This window comes from Amblyomma americanum, chromosome 9, assembly GCF_052857255.1.
Source record: "Amblyomma americanum isolate KBUSLIRL-KWMA chromosome 9, ASM5285725v1, whole genome shotgun sequence".
Lineage (NCBI taxonomy): Eukaryota > Metazoa > Arthropoda > Arachnida > Ixodida > Ixodidae > Amblyomma > Amblyomma americanum.
Genome location: NC_135505.1, coordinates 67506037 through 67531612, shown reverse-complemented (window position 1 = coordinate 67531612; position 25576 = coordinate 67506037). Strand labels below are relative to the sequence as shown.

The 25576-nt window shown below is 44.3% G+C and overlaps 1 protein-coding gene across 1 annotated transcript in view; it reads left to right on the top strand.

Moving 5' to 3' along the window:
* The window catches only part of LOC144103402 (uncharacterized), a 36141-nt gene extending 13650 nt beyond the window's left edge, over positions 1 to 22491 (top strand). The window contains exon 2 of the mRNA XM_077636128.1: positions 22177 to 22491. Within this exon, the coding sequence (XP_077492254.1) occupies positions 22177 to 22491 (315 nt within the window). The remainder of the gene's footprint in view (positions 1 to 22176) is intronic.
* Positions 22492 to 25576: the final 3085 nt, after the last annotated feature.

Genomic DNA, 25576 nt, shown 5'->3' with positions numbered 1-25576 from the left:
TGTGACCTGGAGCGAAGGAATATTTAAGCATTTTCCTTTCACTCGCTTGAACTGAATGAGGCAACTCATGGCGAAAAGCTGCCCACTTGAGAAGGAGGCCTCGTGGTTGTCGAACCATGTTTTTGCCGAGTCTTGCAGTGCGAAATACACATTCATCGGCTTCCGCTCGTCGTCCCATTGGTTCAATACTACCACATGGTCAAAAGTGGCCAATCAACCATCTACATCCTCGAACTGGTCACCGTGGAAGTATGGTGGCTACCGAGGGGTGAGAAGGACGTACGGCGGGGCACTGCCGGAGTACTGACCTGTCTGGCTGCCAGTGGTGGAAGTCATAGCTCGCACAGGACTTTTCAGTGGCTCAAACTGAGGTTGCAGGCCTCGCAGGCGACGGCTGGCTTTGTGGACAGCTGTGGCGTCAACGCGTCGGGGAGAGCCGTCAAGGATATCGTCGGGGTCTGCGTATATGGGATGAAACCTAGCATCTCCACCAAATGTCACGCAAAAATGTAGCAGAAAGCGGGAAGCGCAGCCGTTTACTGGGGCGAGGCATGGCGAACCGCCGCGCTCATTCAAGACAAAACGACGTTCGGCCACGCGCTGGGAGACAATGTTCGGCCACCAGGTGGCACTGGCAGAATTTCCGCAGTGTGGAAATATTACTTTGATTTTCTGCGTGTTAAAATTATGACCCACCTTTCTGCTCTGTCTAACTCATCGATCCATCGATCTTGCTTTGCAATTTATCTCCTGAGTGTCTGAGCAAGGCAATGTCATCAGCGAATTGCAGATTATTTAGGTATTATCAATTAACCCTTATCCCAACTGTTCCCAGTTCAGGATCGGAATACCTCCTATAAACAGGCGGTGAATAGCATTGGTGAGATCGCCTCACCTTGCCTTATGCCTTTCCTTACTAAAATTTTATGGCTTACTTTATGGAGGACTATGGTAGCTGTGCGGTTGCTATAGACATCTTCTAGTTTTTTCACATAAAGCAGTTCTACATCCTGATTCCGAATGCCTGCACGAGTGCTGAGGATTCTCCTGAGTCAAATGCTTTCCCGTGATCCATAAAGGCTATATATAAGGGAGAGTTATATTCTGCACATTTCTCTATCATCCGAATGATTTCATGAATATGGTGTATTATGGAGTATTCTGCACGAAAGCCTGCTTGATCATTTGGTTAACTGAAGTATAAGGTTGCCCTGACACTTTTAGCGATTACCTTAGTAAGTTCCTTGTAGGCAACGGACAGTAACTGATCGGCTTGTAATTTTTAAAGTTTTTGGCGTCTGTTTTCTTATGAATTAAGATAATTTTAGCGTTCTTCCTAGATGTTAGTAAACTCGAGGTCATAAGGCAATGCATTTAAAGGCTAGCTAGTTTTTCTAGCAGAATCTCCTTCCATCCTTTCCTCCGTCCTTCAAGAGATCTGCTGTTACCTGATCCTATCGAAATGTTTTTCCCCTTTGCATTGCTCCTAAGGCTTTCATTACTTACTCTTTCGTTACAGACGGGATGATGCATTGCTGTTCGCTCCTGTCTCTCACATTAGCGTTCTGATTACACTTGGTGCTGTATAGATTCGTGTAGAACACTTCGGCTAACTTCATTATCTCATCTCAGTTGCTAATTATGTTGCCCTCCTTGTCTCTTAACGCGTACAACTGGTTTTTACCTTTCTCTAATGTCATCTTCGCAGCTTTTAGGCTACCTCTGTTATTTAGAGCATGCTCGGTTTTCTCAATATTAAAATGCTGTATGTCAGCTTCATTGCGCTTTTTACTAACTTCGATAGCTTTGCTAGCTAAGAGCTCAGAGTCTTATAAAATGGCCCAAGGGGACATCTTTCAGGCACCAATTAATGCACTTCTCTGTCTGTCACTACATGCAAAGTTAAAACTTATTTAATGATAGCAGATACGATTTTTCACAGCAAAAAATGCCTTAAAAATAGCCGTGTTCTTGCCGTAGTTTGTGCGGGCAGCTGGAAGTCGAAGGTAATGCTTGGCAAACTTTGCTAAGCTTGGATTTATAAAAAACGTTCTGCTGAATACGACCGTAGGAATGAGGTGATTGAAGAATTTGTAAACAAAACTCATGGGGTGATAGCTAACTAAAAGTGCAGTCGATTGATTGCGATCGCCGTTAAGAAGCACATAGCCATCACTTCGTAATAACTGAAAGTAATAATTTTCGAAGAGCATTGTTTAATACATGGTGCTGCTGTGACAAACGCGTGTAGTGTTTCTCTATGATGTATTGGATCAATTTAAATTAGTGTGACTATGTGCCCAAAAAGCGAAATGAGTATCTATTGCTGGAATAAAGCACGTGTGTTCCAAGAAGTGTTCTTATTCCTTAATGGAACTAATTTTATTGCTCATGGAAGGAGCTTTTTGTAAAAAATAAATTTAGTGCACAATCACACCAAGAAGTGTACCCTTGTTAGTTCCACGATTGGTCTGTTGATTTTAGTTTGGTGAATTTACCAATTAGCGGCCCTCCGTCACAGAAATGATTCCATTGCAAGGAGAGCATCGGGCCTTATTATGTATTCAAATTGGCTAATGCGTTCACCACTTGTGGTATTTAATGGGTGCCGTCCGTGAGAAGGCAAAATGCCGATTCGGTAAAGGGAGCGGTCATAAGGAAGAGATGTAACATAATTTGCATCGTAAATATTGTTATGTGTTAAACATGACAGTTGTTTAAGTATATATATAGAATTTTTGTGATGACAACACCGTAAGGAGCAGATATTTTGTTAGATCAGACTAGACTGCCTCTAGGCATAGCTCTGGAGATTACCACTATTTATGTCTGTTTATTCTGATGCTACGTTTCCTTCAAAGGTGGAGCGATTTTTCCGCAGCAGGCGTGCCTGATTCCGCGCCGTAGGCAAAATATTTTGATATTTTTAATAACGTCAGTAATCCCGCACGCTCAAAAACCTAGGCACTGGAGCAGTTTCACATTTTTTTGAGCTTAAGTACACCTATTACGCCAGTATTCGAACTGGTGAGGTTAGTTCTCTCAGCAAGCTCTCCACATGCGTTTGTCCTGCGAGAAAGAGTAGCATTGAAAATACATATAAGAGGTGCCTGTGGAGTAATGGTAGCCCGCAAAAAAATAACGTATTCTGCAAAAAAGGAGCACGTTATCACCTTGCCCTCGTCATATTGTATTGATTTCAATCAAGAAATAAAGCCGGTAAGTTGAATCAGTGTGGACGTTAAACTGGTCGCTTTTTTTAGCCACTTCCTATTTCAATTTCGCGTCTCGAGGACTGCCTACTAATCTTTTGGGACACAGTAGCGGCCACTTATTGTTAACTGCTAGGAATCTCCACGCTCATGCTTACTAGTGTTGTTTCAATGTCACAAGCACTGCAAACGCAATGCCTTGGTTCCAATGCAAACCTGTTGTTGTTTAATAGAGCTATCTGCGGGATCGATAGATCAGTTGCTCCTGGCATCTCAGCGGACGTAACGATCGATCTGCTCAGCAATCGAGCTTTGCTAACCTACAAATGGAGCAGCGTCATTTGTTAGGGGACCCTGTTCATGGCGGAGAAGCAATTGTTATTCTTGAAACCAAGCGCACGTGGCTTGTATACGGTTAGGAACGGCGCGCTGTGTGCCTTGCTAATGAAGAGGAGATGGCGCTGGAAACCGATACCGTGCCGTTGTAAACATGTTGAACGCCTGTTTTGTGACGGAGAACCTTGTTTTGCTTTCGGACTCGAGCACTTCCATCGGTTTCAACATCACGTGTGGGGGACGCGCACAGCATTAAGGGCGAAACCTTGACCGTTATTTGTGCGCTTCGCCCGCTTCAATTGTTCTCCTATTACTGTAACCGGAACAGCACTACACATATTTTTTATACACGTGGCCTCAACGCATGACTTCCTAAAAGCAGTGGAACATGTTTTCGTTTTTTTCGGTGACTACTTGATCAATAAAGGTTGTCTTTTCTTTCGTTTACCAAATCATCAATTATAAAGATTTGCTACTTCCAGTACGACGCTTGAGCGTGGCAAGCGTATCATGTGTTCAGGTCGCATGCGTTGCTTTATTTTATTTAATACTGTAAACACGCTCAAAACAGTCAAATAGAAAACGAGGGATTTAACAGCGCTTTGATTTGATAAAGCGCTGATATCCTCACTTTGATATAAGTGTCCCCACAAAGTGTTTCCCGAGGTAAGCAATGGTACTTAATTTTAGACATTCAACACAACTCCGGCTCTTTAATGCCATTGACCCTGAGGGGTAAAATAAATAGATTTAACCAGAATAGACAAATATAGGAAGAAGGCAGGGACATTGCCTAATCAATGCCGATAATATACCCTATAGGTAGAGAGAGAAGCATATCTCTTCTACGGAGAAAGAAGGAGGATTGTTTTGTATCCTTCAATGCGTGCAATGTGCGCGTCTACAATTTTCAGTTTCAGGTTTTCACAATGATTATGAGACTACTGGTTTTTAAAGACTGCCGCTCGGTGCTCTGCACGGTACTTCATTATTTTCAATGTGCCTTAACGGCGTTCCCAGGTTGCGAAGGTCGACACCGTAGCTCAAGATTATTGACCTCGGTTATGCGAGCTTGGGCCAAACAGCGCTCTTATATCTCCAGGGGACATCAGTTGATTATGATGAGGAGGAAACGATGAAGTAGGCTCACAAACTAGCCCTTGTACCTATTGTGCTCACAAGCTCGATTTTGAGCCACACAAATTACATAAAATTTATACCCCGTAAATACAACTCCGAACAAGAGGCAAGACGACCACGCTGCGTCGCATGCGGAGACTCTCGGCAGTAAACTTCTTCTAATAAGCGGCAGAGGTTGTACAGGTTGTGACTCGAGTTAGCCGCGTTTCAAGCATTTATATAAAGCTGGCATACAGCAGCGGCTTTAGTCGGTAGCATGCGCACACATTTCGCCCTTCCATGTGAAAGCCAATAAAAATTGATGTCGGCACTTTTTCAAATGGGGTTTAATTTCTTTCTACCTCCCCTCCTCGTTCTTTTTCCTTTCTTTGCCTCTTTCTTTCGTTTTATTTCAACTAGCCACAGCTCAGGACCTTCAGGGTTCGATGACAGACTCCACGGTTAGCAAAATCTTATCCTTCCGTGCTATTTTTACTTACAAAACAACAAATAATGATAATATTTACAACAAGAATATTGATGATAATAAATGCACAATTTTAGTACATAGGGTTCACTTTCATGTTTGTCACTTGGTCTTTGCTTCACGGCTCCTCTGCTAATGAATACCGATTGCTTTGAGCGCGCCTTTTTTTTCATTTGGAACAAGCTTCTTCCATACAACGTAAAAATTCGCATTTCGCCGCTTCATGCCATCGGTCAGTCATGCTACATGGTATGGAAGGTCAGAGAGGCGGTGACAAGCGCGCCTTTACAGCCATGTCCTATACACGCGCCTTCGGGATCCGACTAAGCCACCCGGTGGGAATCAGGATTTGGGCTCACTCTTCAACCTGCTTGACCGCGTTTCACCGAATACTTGTGCAAACAAGTGCTGAATGAAATCTAAGGTCTGACGAAATATCGTCTGGTCGGGTAGTAAGTAACTCATTTCAACAGAAAAAAAGGCAGACGCCGACCAAAGGTTTTTGTCAGAACAGACGTTTCGGCTTCCATACGGAGACAAGTGCTGAAGATTCTTCGACCTGGCCAGCCCAGGAGGCCCTCCATGGCAAGTTTGCAAATAAGCAGCATTAATTAATGAATCTACCGGAGCACTCGAATCGCTTCCTCAGTCTCGGGTGCAAGTCCACCATCGAGCCAAAGTTTAGTGTTTTCGCCATGTGCTTTCGGGCATATGTGTTTCGCGATAAGCTGAAAGCCGTGAGGATAGAGGTTTCTTTCGGAAGGCGTGGACGCAATCACATGCCATGTAAATTTAATATCACTCACTCGCTAATCCATGTAGCTTAATCAGAAAAACCTTCTGATAAGAAGGCGGGTTGGGGATCAGTCATTAAAAAAAACCCTGGACGCAGTCTCTTCCATCCTGCGTGCGGCCCAAACGATGGCAGCGAAAAGAATGCAGTGAGCAGGCAACGCTTTTTGCACCAAACTAAGCCTTAATAAATTGTCGCAAAAACTTGAGAAAAGTAACACCACCTCCTTGCAGGTAATGTTCAACGCGAAAGCCCACAAATCGGAGTGTCACATAAAGTTTATAGTGTTGGAGAACGGCACATGGCAAAAATCACGTGCACTCTTCATGCAGAAAAATCTACATCGTTTAAATATTGATGTCCACTTTATGATTCAAAATTCTTGAAAAGTGTTGGATTTTTTAGAGCGGTGTTTTAACAAAGGTTTTCTGGCCAGCTAACTTGAATAAAAGATTTGCTACAATAAAAACTCTTGTTATATGTGGAAGACTGCATTGACAGCTTCGGCTCAATAGCATTTCAAAACGCAACAGGATGGTCCGTGCAAGGTATCTTTGAATTGCTTTCCTTATATTTGAATTCAACGTTATTTGATTGTAATGACAAGGTTTTTATTCAGATGAAAGGAACTTGCATCGACTCATGCGCAGCTCCGGTTCTAAGTGATATATTTTTAGCCCGCTATTACTGAGATGCTTATGACCAGTTGCAAGGTTTTACAATCGCCCATGTTTTTAGATACATGTTTGATGTTCTGATTTTTCTGCAGGTCAGTGAAGACAATTTTTTCATTACTATAAACCGGATTTTAGCCCTTTTTGCAGAGTGTCTTAACCCTCCAAAATTGACGTGTGAAGTTCCTGAAAACGGTGCTTTAAAAAGACGGCTTGCGTTGTCTGCGTCCTACTCTGTCTTTGTGCGTGTGCGCTCGTAGGTCGTCTGCAGCGCGATGTTGAACCAGTTCACCTTGATGCCTGCGGTGGGACTCTGCAAACAACAAAGGACTAATTATTTTGTCAAACCCCTCGATTTGTCTTCCCACCTCCCTCCGAAACAAAGTAAATCAGTTATGCAATAATGCGCATCCGCTTCCTGCATAAGTGAGCCAGCATGAAGGTTCGCTCGGACTTAACGCCTACAAGTGTCACATCCTCGGAAGCCCAATCAGCAACTCATACTGTCCTTTCGTTCGACATCAGCCTGTTCATGCATGTCTTTAAACACAAAAAACTAGAAAACTCTGATTGAACTTGATATGTCAACGCTGTAAACGCCCTATACTGCAGCCTAAAAGATTTCTGATAGAGCTGGGAGTCTGAAATCTGTGCGGCAATCGTACATGCCGTGCATTATATGCTGCTTTTGTGACAGTGCTGCATAAGTAAACACCTTTGTTTCTTTTTTGGTAAGCAATTCGGTATATTACTACCAATTTAACTTGCGTTTTCTGTTCGAAGTCGGTTGCTGCCAACTGCTTTGAATGCTTGTTTTAATTTCGTTGGTTTGTTTTTGTATAGGAGAGCAGGCCTTAGTCAGGTGTTGTATAACCCCTTTTGCCTGCTCGTCCTTGGTTTACATATGCATTGTAAACCAAAAATATACCAATAAAAAAAGGTGGAGTCAGTGTATATTAATGCGTTTTCATTGTGAAACCCTGACACGTCCGCAGGTAAGTGTTCACAACACGATGCCTTTGCGTCGCAACGGCAATATACTTTGTAATGAGGTGTCAACCAGAAGTGGTACTGCTTCATGAGGAGCTCCGTCTATGCGAACATAAAATTACTTCCTGCACAAAGTATTTCTCACCCTGATGGAACCCTCAGCCAGGAGTTTATAAAAGAGCGCGTTGTTTCACTTGTTTATAGATTTCTGCAATCATATAAAAACTCAAACTTGATGTGCATATCACGAAAACGCACGCAGTTGGAACTGTATGTTGCTATAGTTTGTTGTTTGAAAGTGGCTGTGAAGTAGGCAACTGTGCTGCACACTGGGCAACGACACTTGCCTTGTGCTCGTATTATGAAAACAAGCGCGAAGAGCAGAGTGACGGAGCCCGAATCACAAATCAATATTCATCAAAAGTATATGATGATATTGGCTGAAAAGAACAATTTCCACACGATGACACGAAAATGCAAGGTTCATTAGATTTTTTTGACAAAGCAACACGTATCACTTTTCTGGCGTATTCTTCTTACCCTGGCGGTGCCACGCCAGATATAACGCGGCTTGCAGTTGTAAGTGCTTTGTACGGACCATTCCCTTAGCGAATGGCCACATCTCTTTTTGGGAATTTCAATGTTCTGAATTTAGGTGCTCTTGTTAGAAATGTTTGAAGAGAGACAAGAAGAGGGGGAGCTGCTGTAACACAAGAATTTGTACGGTTTTCAAATAGTTAAGCTGAGTAGAAGTACGAAAGCATGCGTTTAGCGTCGTTGGCTCATGGTTTTGTTTTGATGGGCCATCGGTACGTCTGGCGACGACATATAAATAAACTTAAGCTCTGATCGATGTTAAGGTGATCTGATCTGTTCGCGCCATAGATGGAAGGTAATGACGACGACGTTCAATGCGCAGCGCGAGAGTGTGTTGCTGTTTAACACCAGGTGTGTTCGGATGCGGCCATAGCCTGGTGATCTTGCGCAGTGGCCTGCAAACCTAACCTATTCTCGCCGCTCCACGTTCGGTTCCCATTCGTTGACATACACATAGCAATTTTTTTCTGAATATTTGATGTTATAGAATATCCGAAATATATTTATTAGAATGTTTGCCTTGTAATAGCTCCTGGTAAACCTGCCATAGCCGAAAAAGAGCTTAAATACGATAATGAAACTAATAAGGGACAGTTAATGCAAACAAATTTAATGAACATCTCACTACAATAGTTGACAGTTCGTTAAACCATGATGCCATCAGCTACCTGCAAGCTCCCGTGTCTCTTTCTGTATTTCTTGCTGTATCCGACGAGTGCAAGTTACTGAACTCGTGCATGATGTTAAAAAGAGCAATTGTCTGGATATTGATAGCTTTAAGGTGGAGCCAGATGCTTGTATTGTCGATTTCACTCTCTCATGTTTAACTCATCATATAAACTAGCTTTAACCACTCGAATATTTCCCCGGAGAATGAAGCATGCGAAAAAAAATGGTTGTATACAAAAGTGATAGTATTGATATCCTCGTAAATTTTCTACTGATATGAACCTTACCGTCATCATTCAAGCCCTTCGAAAAGGTAATAATCATTAGCGTGTTCAATGGCGTGTCCACAAATTAACTGGTAGTTATCAATGTTTTTGCATTAGCAGGGACTTATCTTCGTTCAAAAATATTAGGTATTATATACCTCAATAAATTGTGTTATGGCCGAAATTTTTAACATTTACATTAATCATATTGTGAGAACTGACAAATTAATACAATACATAATTTATGCAGATGGCGCTAGTTTATTCTTTATTTTCGAGAGGAACACATGCTAACAACATTGCATAAGAATACTCAGCAGCGTTAAGCAAAAGCACTTAATGCAACTTAGGAATTCTTTACTAATAAACTGTAGTAATTTTCAGGCGGTTCTCTTCTGCACTACAAGGTTTTCCTTAACTACTATTTTGGTGTTAAATAATTTTGTAATTGAAATATGTCCCACGGTATAAATATGAGGCGTTTTTTTAAACAAACAAATGGCTTGCGAGTGTCACAATGATAATCTACGTACTAAACTCCGTAGAGTACTAGGAATCTTAAGATGTCAGATGCTCCTACTTCCATCACTACTGCCCATGTTATACAACTCGCTTTTTTCATCACATCTTCAGTACTGTCATCTAGTTTGGGATAATGGACGAAAACAATCCCTTCATATGCTGCAAATTCTGCAGCAACATGTTATACGTTAATATGTAAATAAACCATACGATGCTCACAGCGCTCTCTTATTTAAAAATACATCACAAAAGTAGACTCCCTATATGAATATCCGCTTCTAATGTCAGTTGAAGAAAAATTACGTAAACTGAATAAAAATATGGTAAGCACAGCGCACCTGCAAAAAATGCCTTGTCCCGCTCCCCAAGTCAACTATTCGTCATGCTCGTTTAAACTTACTTTAGACAAACTACGTTTATTATCAAAGTATGCGTACATTACCGTTCTTAGTAGAGGTTGAAGATTGTTTACCCTTATTTCGTTTTCATCCTCGTTTTGTTTTCAACCTCTTTATTTTTCCTTTTCAAGTGTTGAAATGTCTTAAATGTGCTATGCAATTTTGGCTGTTACTGAGCCGTTGCGCTATTTCTCCTTGCAAAAATTAAGAGAGGGAGAAGGAGGCGGGGCCGGTAAACCTGCACAACACGCAGAGTTTTCCCGCTCTCCTCGTTACATGTCTCTTTTCAGTCCGTTATACACAGCAGTCCAAAGTGTTGAGAGCACCGTGTTCACTTGTAGTTTGATCAACGGGCCTTGAATGCTTCGCGTAGCGGCGCACTCAAAGTAGACGTGAAGCAGCAAGCTTCTCTGCTCCAAGAAGAGACCTTCTGCCAGCATTTCAAGGGTCCTTGATCTTTAATCCTGCCTTGATGGCTCCATTATGCGGCTCATGTAAAAAGCCTTTGACCTGAAGGCTTTTGACGAAGACTGTACAGTCGGGGACGAGTCTCTAGACCACGTGTTCCTCAAACGAAGCCGGTAGCTCTGCTAGTATCCGGCGGCTGTTGACCACACTTATGGAGGTGAAAGTCCGAATTTTGTTCTTCCATCTCAACAAATGTGACGTCCAGCCGCCGAATAATAGTAAGGCTATCGGCTTCGTTTGAGAAACACGTGGTTCAGAGATTTTTGTCCCCGACTGTACATGAGTGGGGAAGTAAACTGGAATAAAACGGAGTGAATCGTGAACAACATAAATCGACTTTATGCGGTAAAGCCTCATTTAGCCCCCTTTCGGAGTGCGTGGTCAAGCCTAGAGATATGCGCTTTCACGGCGCAATATTCCTTCTCTAGCGACCCACCCGGAAAAGCCGAGGAACAGGCCATGCGATTACGTATACCCATGTGAGGAAGCGGGTTGGAAATCAGCCAGTGGTCAGACGTAACGCGCTTGTCAGTCCTGGCAATTGCTTTCGTGTTGCTGAGCTTTTATTGACCTCCAGACAAGAGCCAGATAAACCCAGGGCTAAATTTATATGTCCGTTTTCCCAACTTGTGTACGTTCCCCTTTTAGTTTCCGTGTAGCACTCTTCTGTGGCAAAGAGATAACTATGATCTAACCTTAGTCCGTATTCTCGTTGTTGATGCTGTTAACGTCGAATAGGAAGCGGCCCAGTGCAACACAGTGTTTTAGTGCCTTGTCTTCCTGTTTTTTCGTTTTAGGCAATTCTGTAATCAGATCGTTGTTGGCCTTCGAGTACTTCCGGCAACAGGAGGACGTAATTTCCAAGAAGCCATCGGGGATTGTTTCCCGAGTAATTCCGCTGGCCGTCGCCTGAAGGACAAACAGAGCTCTTGTTTGGCAACAGATCTGTTGAAGGATGGAGGGGACATCGTGCTAGAAAAACTAGCCACCCTGTATACGCAATGCCTTATGACCTCGACTGTACCAGAAGCTTGGAAGAATGCAAACATTATCTTAATTCATAAGAAGGGAGACGCCAAGGACTTGAAAAATTACAGGCCGATCAGCTTACTATCCGTTGCCTACAAAGTATTTACTAAGGTAATCGCTAATAGAGTCAGGGCAACGTTAGACTTTAATCAACCAAATGATCAGGCAGGCTTTCGTAAAGGATATTCCACAATAGATCATATTCACACTATCAATCAGGTGATAGAGAAATGCGCAGAATATAACCAATCTCTCTATATAGCTTTCATTGATTACGAGAAAGCATTCGACTCAGTGGAAACCTCAGCAGTCATACAGGCATTGCGTAATCAGGGGGTAGAAGAGCCTTATGTCAAAATACTGGAAGATATATATAGCAACTGCATATCTGCTATAGACCTCCATAAAGTCAGCAATAAAATTCCAATAAGAAAGGACGTCAGGCAAGGAGGCACGATCTCGCCAATGCTGTTCACCGCATGTTTGCAGGAGGTATTTCGAGGCCTGAATTGGGAACAGTTGGGAATAAGAATAAATGGAGAATACCTAAATAACCTGAGATTTGCTGATGACATTGCCTTGCATAGTCACTCAGAAGGTGAACTGCAAATCATGATCAACGAGTTAGACAGGCAGAGCAGATCGATGGGTCTAAAAATTAACATGTAGAAAACCAAGGTAATGTTCAACAGCCTAGCAAGGGAACAACAGTTCACAATTGGCAGCGAGAGCCTAGAAATTGTGCCGGAATACGTCTACTTAGGGCAGGTAGTGACAGCTGATCCGGATCATGAGAGGGAGATAACTAGAAGGATGAGTATGGGGTGGAGCGCATATGGCAAATTCTCGCAGATCATGAGTGGCAGTTTACCAATTTCCCTCAAGAGGAAAGTGTACAACAGCATAATCTTACCGGTACTCACCTACGGGGCAGAAACGTGGAGGCTAACGAAAAGAGTTCAGCTTAAGTTAACGACAACGCAGCGAGCCATGGAAAGAAAAATGATAGGTGTAACGTTAAGAGATCGGAAGCGGGCAGAGTGGGTGAGGGAACAAACACGGGTTAATGACATCCTAGTCGACATCAAGAGAAAGAAATGGGCTTGGGCAGGGCATGTAATGCGAAGGCAAGATAACCGCTGGTCTTTAAGGGTAACGGAGTGGGTTCCAAGAGAAAGTAAGCGTAGCAGGGGGCGGCAGAAGGTTAGATGGGCGGAGGAGATTAAGAAGTTTGCAGGCAAAGGGTGGATGCAGCTGGCAAAGGATAGGGTTAATTGGAGAGACATGGGAGAGGCCTTTGCCCTGCAGTGGGTGTAGTAAGGCTGATGATGATGATGATGATGATGAGAGTACTACAAAGATCTGTAGAATAGTTATTGTGTTTCCATTGTGATTTTTGTACCAGAATAAAGACAGTAAATGGATACAGTGGGCTGTAACGGGATAGAGCAGCCTCGTCTTCTTAAGTGTTACCATCTTCCGGCGCTGGCTGTCACGGCAGCTTTTAACATAGCGCTTGACAGCGGCACAGAGTCCAGACCAGTAGTACATAAGCAAGGCAGCAATGTGGTCTAGTTGGTAGTACATTTGATGTGAACACATGAAATTAGTAGTACATGTTCCGTAGAGTAGTACATGTTCCGCACTCTGGCGGTCCGCGAGATGCCCAAGAGGACAGACGTGGGCTCATCGTGACAGGCGAAAAAAGAATGTCACCTCGGAGGTGGCTAGAATTACGAGAAGTTAAGGTCTATTGTGGCCTTTCGAGATCTTCTTGTAGAAGAGACCTTGCCGCAAACAGAAGGAGCCATGGCGTCGAGGGAATGCAGAGGAACAGCCGTACCGCTACATTCAAGAGTGTCAATGAGAGTGTGAATGTCCGCATCCGCCCGCTGCCGTGTCATTAGGTCAGAGAAAGTGAGGGTACCATGGAAGCCGCTGTCGTCATCGGGTGTCGGCGATTTCGCATTTGTGATCAATATGATGTACGCACAGGGCACAGCGCCTTTGGAACCAATGTGAAAATGCGTTTAATGTTTATGATGGAGATTGGTTTGGTTTATGGGTCTTTAACTTTCCAAAGCAACTCAGGCTATGAGGGATGCCGTAGGGAAGAGCTCTCGAAATTTCGGCCATCTGGAGTTCTTTAACATGCACTAACCTCGCACAGTACAAGGGCCCACAGAATTCCACCTCCGTCGAAATTAAACCGCCCCGGCCGGGATCGAACCCGTGTCTTTCGGGCCAGGAGCCGAACACCATAACAAGTGGGCCACCGCGGTGGCTGTGGTGAAGATGCAAAAGCTAATCTACGAGTAAATAGAAGATACCACACAAAATCTACAGCGTATTTTTCTGCATCGGCTCAATTGATTGTATTTTTGAATGGTCATGCATTCCTGTGGCCTAAAAATTTCTCCGTAAGAATGATCTAGACTAAAGTCATAAGATGCCTGAGAGGTGACAAAATGTGTTGCATATTCATCGAGTGTTATTTCCTTAACTCGAACTTATCGCCAAAGTTTCGGCGAAGATGGTTAAAAGAAATAAATTTTTGGGGACGGAGGAAGATACAGGTTTTCTTCAAGACTGACTGTTCTATGAAGTTAATATGATGCGAAAGAAAGCTATTCGTAATCATTCCTATTACTCTTACTAATATGCCCACTGCAGGACAAATGCCTTTCTCAGATTTCTTCAAGTAAACCTATCCCGCTCAAACTGGGCTACACTATTCCCAAAAACTAAACCTCCTCCGCCCTCCCAACTTTCTGCCACCCCATTCCACGCTTCTCTTCCATTGCACTACAGTCCATTACCCTTAATGACAATCGGTTATCTTGCCTTCACACCCCATCCCGTGCCTAAGCCCATTCCTTCCTCTTGATATCGACTCGGATGTCATTCATCACCGTTTGCTTCCTGGCCCACTCTGCCTTCTTCTTGTCTCGTAACATTAGACGTATCATTTTCCTTTCCATAACTCGCTGCGTAGTACTCATTAAGTGGATTCCTTTCCTTTCGCCACCACGTTTCTACCTGAAAGGAGAGTGCTCGTTATGTATACAGCTCTTATATAAAATGATTATAGGAATATGTTAAACTGCAATTCATGATCTCAGAGAACTGCCAAATGCGCGCCACACCATTTTTATTCCTCTATATACTTCACTCTCGTGATCCGAAAATGTGGTCACTACCTGTTCTAAGAAGACGTATGCCGTTACCGCTTCCACCCAATCGCTACCAACTGTAAACTGCTGAATGCAAACTGCGGCTGCTGAATATTCCTGTGCGCTCGCCTTGGCATCGATTATGGATGCAAAGTCCTCTGATAGGTGTGTTCTAGTAACCACAGAACAGAAAGGTCTGGAATTATCCTAGACTTGAAGAGGCAACGGAGGAAAAAAGTGAGAAAATTGAATCACGCATTATAACAGATATTAGGCTTTACCTGAGGACAACAGCGTCAATGTTCAAGCAATGAAGCAATGAACAATTATCTCACAGCTATTAATACGGAGTGTGAGAAGTATTAGGTGATAGGATTTCTACGCTCGATACCGGCAAGCTCTCTCGGAAGACGGAAGAAATGATTAATGAATACTATGCTCCAACACCAACGAGAGGACAGAACTGGCAGAGCAATCACAACTGATCAATAAGGGCAAGGTATCTGACATATGGAAGCATGTTGTGGAGAGAATTGACCATGCTCTATGGAACAATGTACGCTGAAAGCGGAAAAGAAAAAACTAGGCATAGGCAAAAATCAGATGTATCCGCTAAGAGACAAGAACCGCAATGCCGAAATCAATATATATATATATATATATATATATATATATATATATATATATATATATATATATATTAAGGAAGTCAACAGTCACCGAAACCAACGTGCATAGGGGAATGTTTTTAATTTTTTTAAATTTGTAGTGCCAATCAATCGGTTCAAAGAACATTACTTATGAAGAAGCAGAAAAAACAACCGTGCCGCCGGTGGGATCCGAACCCACGACATCCGAATATCGCGTCCGGTGCTCTTACCAACTGAGCTACGGCGACGGCTGTCCAAGCTGCTGCTTTCGTGGGTATTTATGTTTACTGGGTGTAAGCGAACCTTGAGAGTGTTCACCAGCGCCACCCTCGGCCAAGGCGGTGGACGTAGCACGCCCTGTAATACCGCCAGTGTGACGTAGAACGTCATCTAACGGCGAGGGTGGAAACTGTGCGAGAGCCCTCTTATGCTACCTATGGCAACAAGACTGCCAGAACCGAGACCCCCGTTATGCTATTAGCAGACAAGGTAAAAAAAATGAGGGGCTCGTTTGACAAACATATTAAGGAAGCCAACAGTCACCGAAACCAACGTGCATGGGGGAATGTTTTTAATTTTTTTTTAATTTGTAGTGCCAATCAATCGGTTCAAAGAAAATTACTTATAAAGCAGCAGGAAAAACAACCATGCCGCAGTGGGATCCGAACCCAAGACCTCCGAATATCGCGTCCGGTGCTGTTACCAACTGAGCTACGGCGACGGCTGTCCACTCTGCTGCTTTCGTGGGTATTTATGTTTACTGGGTGTAAGCGAACCTTGAGAGTGTATATATATATATATATATATATATATATATATATATAACATAGCTAAAGTAGCCGAAAACTTCTACACAAATTTATACAGTAGCCAATGTAGCCATGACGTTAATGACAGGGGTAGTAGCCGCCAGCATTAGGACATCCCAAAAGTATCGAATGAGGAAGTAAAGAAACCATTAGGAGCAATGCAGAAGGGTTTAGCTGCTGGTGAGGATTAGGTAACAACCGATCGGTTGACGGACGATGGAAAAATGTACTAGAAATACTAGCCACCATGCATACGCATCGCTTTACGATCCCTATTGTACCGGAAGCTTCGAAGAATGCTAACATCATCTTATCATTAAGGTAGGAGGCGTCAAGGACGTGACAAATACCGACTGTCCAGCTTACTGTCCGCCAACTACAAGAAAATTAGAGTGGTAATCGCTAAACGAGTCAGGAAACCCTAAGAGTTCAATAAACCAGTTGATCAGGAAAGCTTTTTCGTAAAGAGTAGTTGACAACAGATTGCATTTGCACAATCAAACAGGTGACAGATAAATGCACAGAATTTAAAAACGCCTATATACACCCTTCATAGATTAGGAGTAAACGTAACCATCTTACGAAGCACCATAGTGATAGAGTAAGAATAAACACCAGTTTAAGTTAACGCGAGTGCCGCCTTCTTCGTGTTCGTCCCCGCTTGCAAGCGCTAAAATTTCATCACGCATTTGACTCAATCGAAGGAAAGGTTGTCGAGTGAAAATACGCAGGTAAGCTTATATTTTATTCCTAGTCCTCGCACTTGAAAAGCAATCATGCTAGTCCTCTAAAGCCATGTTTAAGATCTGAATGTCCCAAGCGTGCCTTCTGTAGAGGATGCTTTTCTAGTCACCACACAAAAAAAGATGTCTGAACGGCCTTCCTCAGTGGGTGGCTTAATTCAGTTATTGTCTTCTGAGCTAAAATCATTCATTTCAGTCGAGCTCAAAGTAGGAATCTCTAATATAAGCAAAATTTACTGACCGGTTGTGCTAGCAAAAACCATGCGTACATGGTGTGCGACCGACCTGAAGCATTTATATAGCACTGCTAGGTAACGTAAAAAATATTAGTTATCACGGTTTTCCATAAATCAACAAAACAGTCTCTTTTTGTTCGAATCTACCAGTCATCAACTGACTTTGTTCACGTTGCTGTGTGCGCATTTGTTCGGCTTATTTGGCATTACATGTCTTGTTCAATTTTGATGAAGTTATGAGACCAAATCTTTTAAGGGTTACATATGTTCTGTCTCTAATTCCCGAAAACCTGGTCAGAGTTCTTTTTTTTATCAGTACATTCCTATTTCATTCATACTCACTTAAGCAAAGAAAACACTTCTTCCTTTTTTATGCCGCTCGCATTTGGGAAAATGTGAATTAAATTTAGCAGAATATCAGAAACACCCCACGAACGTTTGCGGTTCGTAGGGTTGTTGATGTTATAAACTAAAACATTATTGTTTTAACAACAACTTTCTGATTATTCAGCGGTTCTTGTAATCGAGTTCAGCTGGCTATAATGCCACACATGTCGACATCCCTGCATTTACTCCTGGCCACCGTCTGTCATCAGTGGCATGAGCCCCTTGTAAACTGGTGTCTTCCACCATGCGTGACTAAAATAATGGCATGAGGGTTTATTGTACCCGCCTTCGACGTCTCTTAAACACTTCTTCAGTTCTTTAATCAAGGGCGTTCAGTACTTTAATCATTTAGAGAACACCATCGTATGAGGTGCTCCTTAATCAGGAGGAGGCAGAATTACAAGAAAATGTTGGGTGTCCAATTGGAGCGAGGCGCGTTCTATATACATAATGAGTTTTTGATCTTCAGTTGCTGCTCGAAATTGAAATATTTGAAACAGGTAAAACGGTCCCGCTTTACTCTTTCTTCCACTTTTTGGCTTTTACACTTCCATTGCGTTGAGCTTGCGTTCAGCAGGTAGTGTTTGCTGGTAAGTGATGTTAAATTATATAAGTTTGGACGAAAGGTGCCACATGCTGAAAAATGTGGTCATAACTTGGATGAAAGCCGCACAAAGTGTGCGCCCCTCAAACGGTTTAGGTTTCTAGTCAATAATGTGCCGAGTGATTTACCTGACATGATCTCCTATTTTCAAGAGTTGGATTTTTTACCTAGAAGAGCGTCTGTTTAGGCATTCCACGGTCAGTCGTGTAACGCATCAGTAATAGAGACAACATGTGCCAATTATCAGCCTGTTAAAAATCTTGAATGGTTTACGTTTTACTGTCAATGATGGTTACCTTATAATAAGGAGGCATGCAGACCACCGCAAATAATATCAATGATAGTTTTGAGAATTTTGAAAACGCAGTTACCCAAGGTGCTGCGGCCCAACAAATTTGGCTATTCCGACGAATTACGTCCGCTAGTCGGGATGATTTGGCTGCAAGCTGCTCGAAAGCGCATGCATTTTCGCGTGAAGCAGCTAAAATTTGTTGGGCCATAATACCGAGGGTAAATGCAGACACAAAGTGCCTTATCTAGTTTGCTTATCAAGCTATGTTTAGTTATTTGGCTATCAAGTGAGCACATTTGTAATGCCCCTCATTACCATCTAAACACTTCCAATAGAATATACGGTCATGTGAATGAGGTAAGAGATTATACTCCTAATTCTTGCGATCTTTAGCATTCTTGTCAATCAATAGCATGCAATCCTAGGGTCGTTTGGTACAAAATTTCTCCATACTCACCATATGTGATATCATTTTCTTTTAGGTTTATTAATGTTTATTTATGTTTGTTCGTTATTGATATTCTTACGACGAAGTAGCAGTGGAAGACGAAGTGGCCTCTGGCGTGAAAGGACGAACGAAGAAGAGTAGGTTAATGCAGCTCCCCGTTCGTGTTGGTGCGCCCTGCTATGAACTATTTATTCTAACCCCCAATACTGTAAATAAATGTAAATAGTATTTCCCCGTAACATCCTTGGTGGAGGTGCTGGGTGAGACGGAACAACGTAGCGGACGATACCTTCCACGGCCGATAATGACGGAAGCACCCCCCCCCCCCCCCCCCAAGATTCAGCACATCGGTGTCCTCCGTCATCTTCACTCACCCTTGTGATCCTGGAGCCTTCTCTGGAGACGATGACGCCGACTTCGAGAATTGGCTTCGCAGGTAACGGTGCAGCGCTAACAACCGCTGGGACCAAACTTTCATGCTTGCGGTCATAGTTTTTTACATTAAGGGCACGGCGTCCAAGTGGTATGATACCAACGAAGAGACACTGAGCAGTTGGGCTGACTGTAACCAGAAGCTTATCGACCTTCTCGGCAAAGCACTCGGCCGGCAGCTTGCCGCTAAAAGAGATCTTACCAGTCGCGCCCAGTGATCCACGGAGTCCTACGTCTCTTATATTCAAGATATGTTGTCTCTGCACAACGCAGTGGATACAAAGATGAGCGAGGCTGACAAAGTTGGACATGTGCTCAAGGGCATCGCAGACGACGCCTTCAATCTGCTCATTTACAAAAACTGCGACAAGATCGCCAACATCATAAATGAATGCCGCCGCTTCGAGGACGCCAAAAGTCGACGGATCACCCAGCATATCGCATGCCTGCCCAACACGGCTCCGTCTTCCTCCTGTCAATGTCTTTGTTCTCGGAACCAGGCGACCTCACCTGAGAACGTGACCCGTATTGTGCACCGCGAGCTTCAAGCAATTGGTCCGGCTCCCTTAGCAACTCCTGTGGCCGGCCAGCCGTTGACCCTTCCTCTTATTCAAGCCTTCGTGCGACAGAAAATTCCTAACTTGGGTTTAAACTCAGTCGCCGCTATTCATCATCCCCCCCCCCCCCCCAAGTACCCGCCTGCTCTTACAGCCGTTGTTCGAGTTGCCGATGAATGGCACAACGTCCCCAGTCTTCGGACTGTGTGCTGCTCGTGTGACAATTTCTGATCGCCAAACCACCTTGCTCTTTACCGTTCTCAACCACTGCCCTCATGAAATCATACTCGGCCTTGATTTCCTTAGTGAGCACGCAGCCCTTATTGACTGTGCTACAAGTGTTGTTGAGTTGGACCTACCGTCCTTCTTAGAACCACCTGCCCCAGTTGTGCACCGTCTCTATACTGCCGAGTTCACCCGCTTACCACCTGCAGCCGCTACTTACATTTTTTTAAATCTGATCGACCTCTTCCCAACGGCCAGTATGTCATCACTCCTGACCTTGATTCTCCTGTCACAAAGAATGCTGCCCTTGCACACACAGTTGTCACAGTATCGGCTAACAGCGCATGTCTACCTTTTCTCAACTTCAGTACGCACGTCCAGACGCTTCCTCAAGGCATGTGCCTCGCCACGCTGTCCCCGACCGACGAGTCCGTGACCTCCGCAATCACAAACTGTGTATCGCCCTCTTGGGACGGTCATTTCACAGCTATTTCGAGACCTCATCTTTATGCCAATATGATCGCTTCCGATCTCTCCGCCGACCAAGCATAGGTGCGTACCCATTTACTGGCATCCTTTCAAGACATATTTTATTTCAATAACCGCACTTTAGCGCGTACGACTATTGTGCCGCATCGTATCAACACCGGTTACGCCACTCATCTGCACCGCCGGCCTTACAGGATGTCCAGTTCCGAACGCCAAGAGACATAAAAGGAAGCAGAAACGATGCTCGCTAAGGACATCATCGAACCGTCCTCCAGTCCTTGGGCCTCTCATGTCGTCCTTGTCACAAAGAAAGACGGCAGTTGGCGTTTCTGCGTTGATTACCGCAACCTGAACCACATCACAAGAGTCGTGTACCCACTCCCAAGGATCGATGATGCTCTCGACTGCCTCCACTGATCTCAATACTTTTCTTCCATTGATCTTCGTTCCGCTTATTGGCAAATCGCCGTTGATGAGCAGGACCGCGAGAAAACAGCTTTTGTCACACCTGACGGTTTATACTAGTTCAGAGTCATGCCGTTCGGACTTTGTAATGCACCAGCTACCTTCGAAAGGATGTATGACTCACTCCGTCGCGGATTTAAGTGGACTACTTGTATGTGCTACCTCAACGATGTTGTTGTCTTCTCACCCACCTTTGCCTCGCACCTTGAACGTCTCAGCAGTATGCTGACTGTATTTCATTCGGCTGGGCTGCAGCTCATCTCATTCAGATGCCGATTCGGCCGCCGGCAACTCACCATTCTTGGACATCTCCTCGACGCCTCCGGCGTTCGTCCTGATCCCGCTAAAATTAAAGCGGTGCAACACTTTCCTCGTCCACAGTCCCAGAAGAATGTGGGCAGTTTTCTTGGGCTGTGTTCTTAATTTCGCCTTTATATTAAAGATTTTGTCCTTACCGCACGTCTCCTCACTGACCTACTGAAGACCGACACCGACTTTACCTGGGGCCCTAACCAACAAAATGCATTTTCCATGCTTGTCCGCCTGCCGACGTCATCACCGATTCTGGCACATTTTGATCCCGCGGCCCCTACTGAACTGCGCACAGACACCTGCGGCTACGGGATTGGAGCAATGCTCGCACAACGCCCCCGGGGTCCAGACCGCGTCGTTGCGTATGCTAGCCGCCTGCTTTCACCTGCAGAGCGATATTACTCGGTTACCGAAAGAGAGTGCCTCGCCCTGGTTTGGGCTGTAGATAAATTCCGGCCATAGTTCTTCAGGCGTGCTTTTTCTGTTGTCACGGACCACCATGCCCTTTGCTGGCCGTCCTCGCTAAAAAACCCCTCGGGGCATCTTGGTCGCTACGCGCTGCACCTTCAGGAGTATTAGTACACTGTTGTGCACAAGTCTGGACGTCTTCATCAAGACGCTAACTGCCTGTCTCGGTACCCTTTCGAGCCACCTGATCTTAGTGACACTGATGATATCCCTTCTCTGTTTGGCATTTCTTATCTACACAACATCGCCGAGGAGCAGCGCAAGGGCCCATATGTGCAAACCATCATCGAGGGCCTCAGCTCTGGAAGCTCAATCGCTCCCTGCAGGTTTTCGATACCAAAAATGGCATCTTCTATGACCGAAAAATTTGTCCTGACGGGCCCTCCCACCTTCTAGTAATTCCCCTGCAGCTGCGCTCTTCTATAATCGCAGAACTCCATGACCTGCCTGTAGCTGGACACCTTGATGTGGCAATAACATACGACCGGATAAGGCGCCGCTTCTTGTGGTCTGGCTTATACCGCACAGTCCAGCGTTACGTCACCACTTACGACCTCTGTCAACGCAAGAAGAAGCCTTCGGCACCACCTCCTGGTCTTCTGCACTCTATAGACGTGCCCGTGGAGCCGACCACCATGTAGGGCTCGACCTCCTTGGACAATTCCTGACCTCGGTATCCGGAAATAGCTAGGTCGCAGTAGCCACCAACTATGTGACTCGGTACGCTATCACCCGTGCATTGCCAAACGAGCTGCGCGGCCGATGTCGCTGATATCCTTTTGCAAAATCTTATTCTGCAACATGGGGCCCCTCGTCAATTCCTCACGGACCGCGGACGCTATTTCATGTCTCGAGTTGTTGACGACATCCTGCGCTCATGTTCAACCAAGCACAAGATTGCCACAGCATACCACCCGCAGACGAACGGGCCAACCAAGCGTTTGAACTGGACATAAACAGGCATGTTGTCTATGTATATCTCCCCCAACCACAAAGACTGGGATCTCGCATTGCCCTATGTGATGTTCGCTTACAACACCTCCCGGCATTACACAACTGGTTACTCTCCGTTCTATCTCTTATATGGAAGACACGCCGTCCAGCCTTTGGACACACTTGTCCCATCCGCTGACCGTCCTGTCACCGCCGACGCCCGTGACGCCATTGTTCGAGCTGCAGAGGCTCGCCAAATCGGCTGTAGTCTGTTCCAAGCGTCCCAGCAAGCACAGAAGTCTCTGTACGACGATCGACATCGCCACGTCACCTACGAACCGGGGTCGCTCGTTCTTTTGTTGCCTCCTTCACGCCGCGTCGGTCTCTCTAAGAAACTTTTGTCCCCCTACCATGGCCCTTAACGTGTGGTGCGTCAGGTCGCCGACGTAACGTATGAAGTTGCTCCTCATACGCCTGCATCCTCATGAAGTAGACCACCCACCGATATTGTTCTCGTCATGCGCCTCAAGCCCTACTACGTCACTTCTAAACCACCGGCCTAGCGCCGAGACGGCGCTCGTGCCGCCGGGAGTCTTGTTACGACGAAGTGGCAGTGGAAGACGAAGTGGCCTCTCGCGTGAAAGGACGAAGAAGAGGAGGTTAATGCAGCTCCCTGTTCGTGTTGGTGCTCCCTGCTAGGAACCATTTTTTCTAACCCCAACACTTGTAAATAAATGTAAATAGTATTTTCCTGTAACAATATTTATATTTTTAGAGTTATTTTAGGCTTATTTACGTTTTAGGTAAGGTAGGCTTATTTTTGTTTATGAAAAATAAATGTTTATCGCTTCCAAAAAACCCTTCTATTTACTTTCCTATTCAAAACCTGTTTTCATATCGGTGTTTGGCGCCAGCATTGTTTCGCAAAATCAATAATTTTCTTACCATTACTGGAAGTTTTAATTTGAAATCTTCAATGTGCGATAAGTTCACAAATGAAGTAAAAATGCAATGCTCCCCAAAAAGGGAAAGATGCGTTCAACAATCCAATAAGTGCCGCATGCACTGGATGCTTGTCTTCAAGGCTTGTGTTCTTTCCTCCACTGAAGCACAAATGCGGCACTCCGATACGAAATTATTTCTGTAATATAATTAGTGGACATCGACGACTGACGGACTCGATAGTCAAATAGTGGCTGTCACAATAATAAAGGGGCTGGAACCAGATCGGATCGCAGCACTTTCGCATCCTCGTAGCTCCAGGGAAAAGGAAGAGGTAAACAAGCGAAAATGGGCAGCAAGGACGTCTTTTGTCTCGCCCACCTAGAAATATTTCGAGGTAAACTATAGTCCAAGAACAGCTTTTCTTTTCAGTGCTCGTAAAACATGAAGAAAAGATTACTTTCTTCAAGCAGAGCGACAGACGTCGTCTTAGTGTTGATGAGTTTGTCATTTACATTGCTCCAGGTTTCAGTTGCGTTCTCTTTGCACGCGGCAGAAACGACACGTGGAGGCCGTTTCTGTCCGTGCGGCTGCTGTTTTCGCGTCTTAGATTGTGCCGGCCCCTGAGCAACGAATAGATTGCAGGCAGGCTGTTGTCCTGAATGAGCTGCGATGAAAAGTACCCTGATCCATTGAAAAGTAAATATAACTGAGGAAAATGAATGAGCCGCAATTCTTTGGCAGATGTACAAGGCTGTCATGGCAGCCAGGACTCTATGTGTGTGAAAATACACCACTAGTAGGGAGTCGTGGCATGTATACGAAGTGCTATAAACTATTTACGTAGCCTTGCAGCATCGAATGATGTGGCTGCAAATGTTTGCATGCTCGTTTCACTTTTATTTTTTAAATTCATTATGACGACTTTATTTGGAGCTTGAATGCTATTCAAGCCATAGGACATTTAGAAAAAGCGTGCATCGCGCTAGCTAAGCACAGATAATGTGTATCACGCTTGCTTCTAGCGCAGCCCGCAGAATGCCTGATGTATTTTCCATCGCGGAAATAAGAGAATAGTCATCCTTCTATTAGTGCATTATTAGAAGCGAGCAGAAACGTAGCAAAAGTTTGTACGGCGGAAAAATTGTAACATTTATTTTTGCTCTGTGTATAGAGAACAGCGTAGAAAATACGTAGCAAATTTTTTTATCGTGATTAGAACTCAACATTTTTTGCCTGGTAAACCAATCAATTATGGCGAGTTTCCTTTATCTTTAGCAGATATATTAAGCAGGCACAACATGATGCATGAAGCTATCTGCTGAGCGTTCAGGAAATACATTTCACAAATAATCTGCATTCTTTCCCAGTTCTCTGTTGATGAAACTTGTATTGGTATTTCCTTCAGCTTTCCTTGAAACATGCGGTGAAAAAAATACTGACGACCTGCTGCGCTGTTTCTCTATATTGTGCGTTTAAAACCTTAATAACAACAGTCTGCAACTGCAAGAGGGCTCTGATGTAAGCAAGCCAACGAGGTGGGTAACGACGGGCACTAAAAATGTGCTCACTGATATCCAAATAACTAAGCATAGCTTGATAAGCAAACTAGATAAGACATTTGGTGTCTGAATCATGCCCAGCGCTGTTTTAACGTATGGCAGAACTAATTTCTGGCATCGATTACGTTAGCCCGAAGATTGAAGATTTTAGGAACTGGAAACCAGATCATCCTTATCAAAAGTTGGCTTGAGACAGCATGTTCCAGACGTGTTTCTCGTCAGCCAGGAAAAGACGCAAAACAAGCTCGGCAGCACTAGAACCCTCCGTCTTTGGATCTTTTGGAAGCGG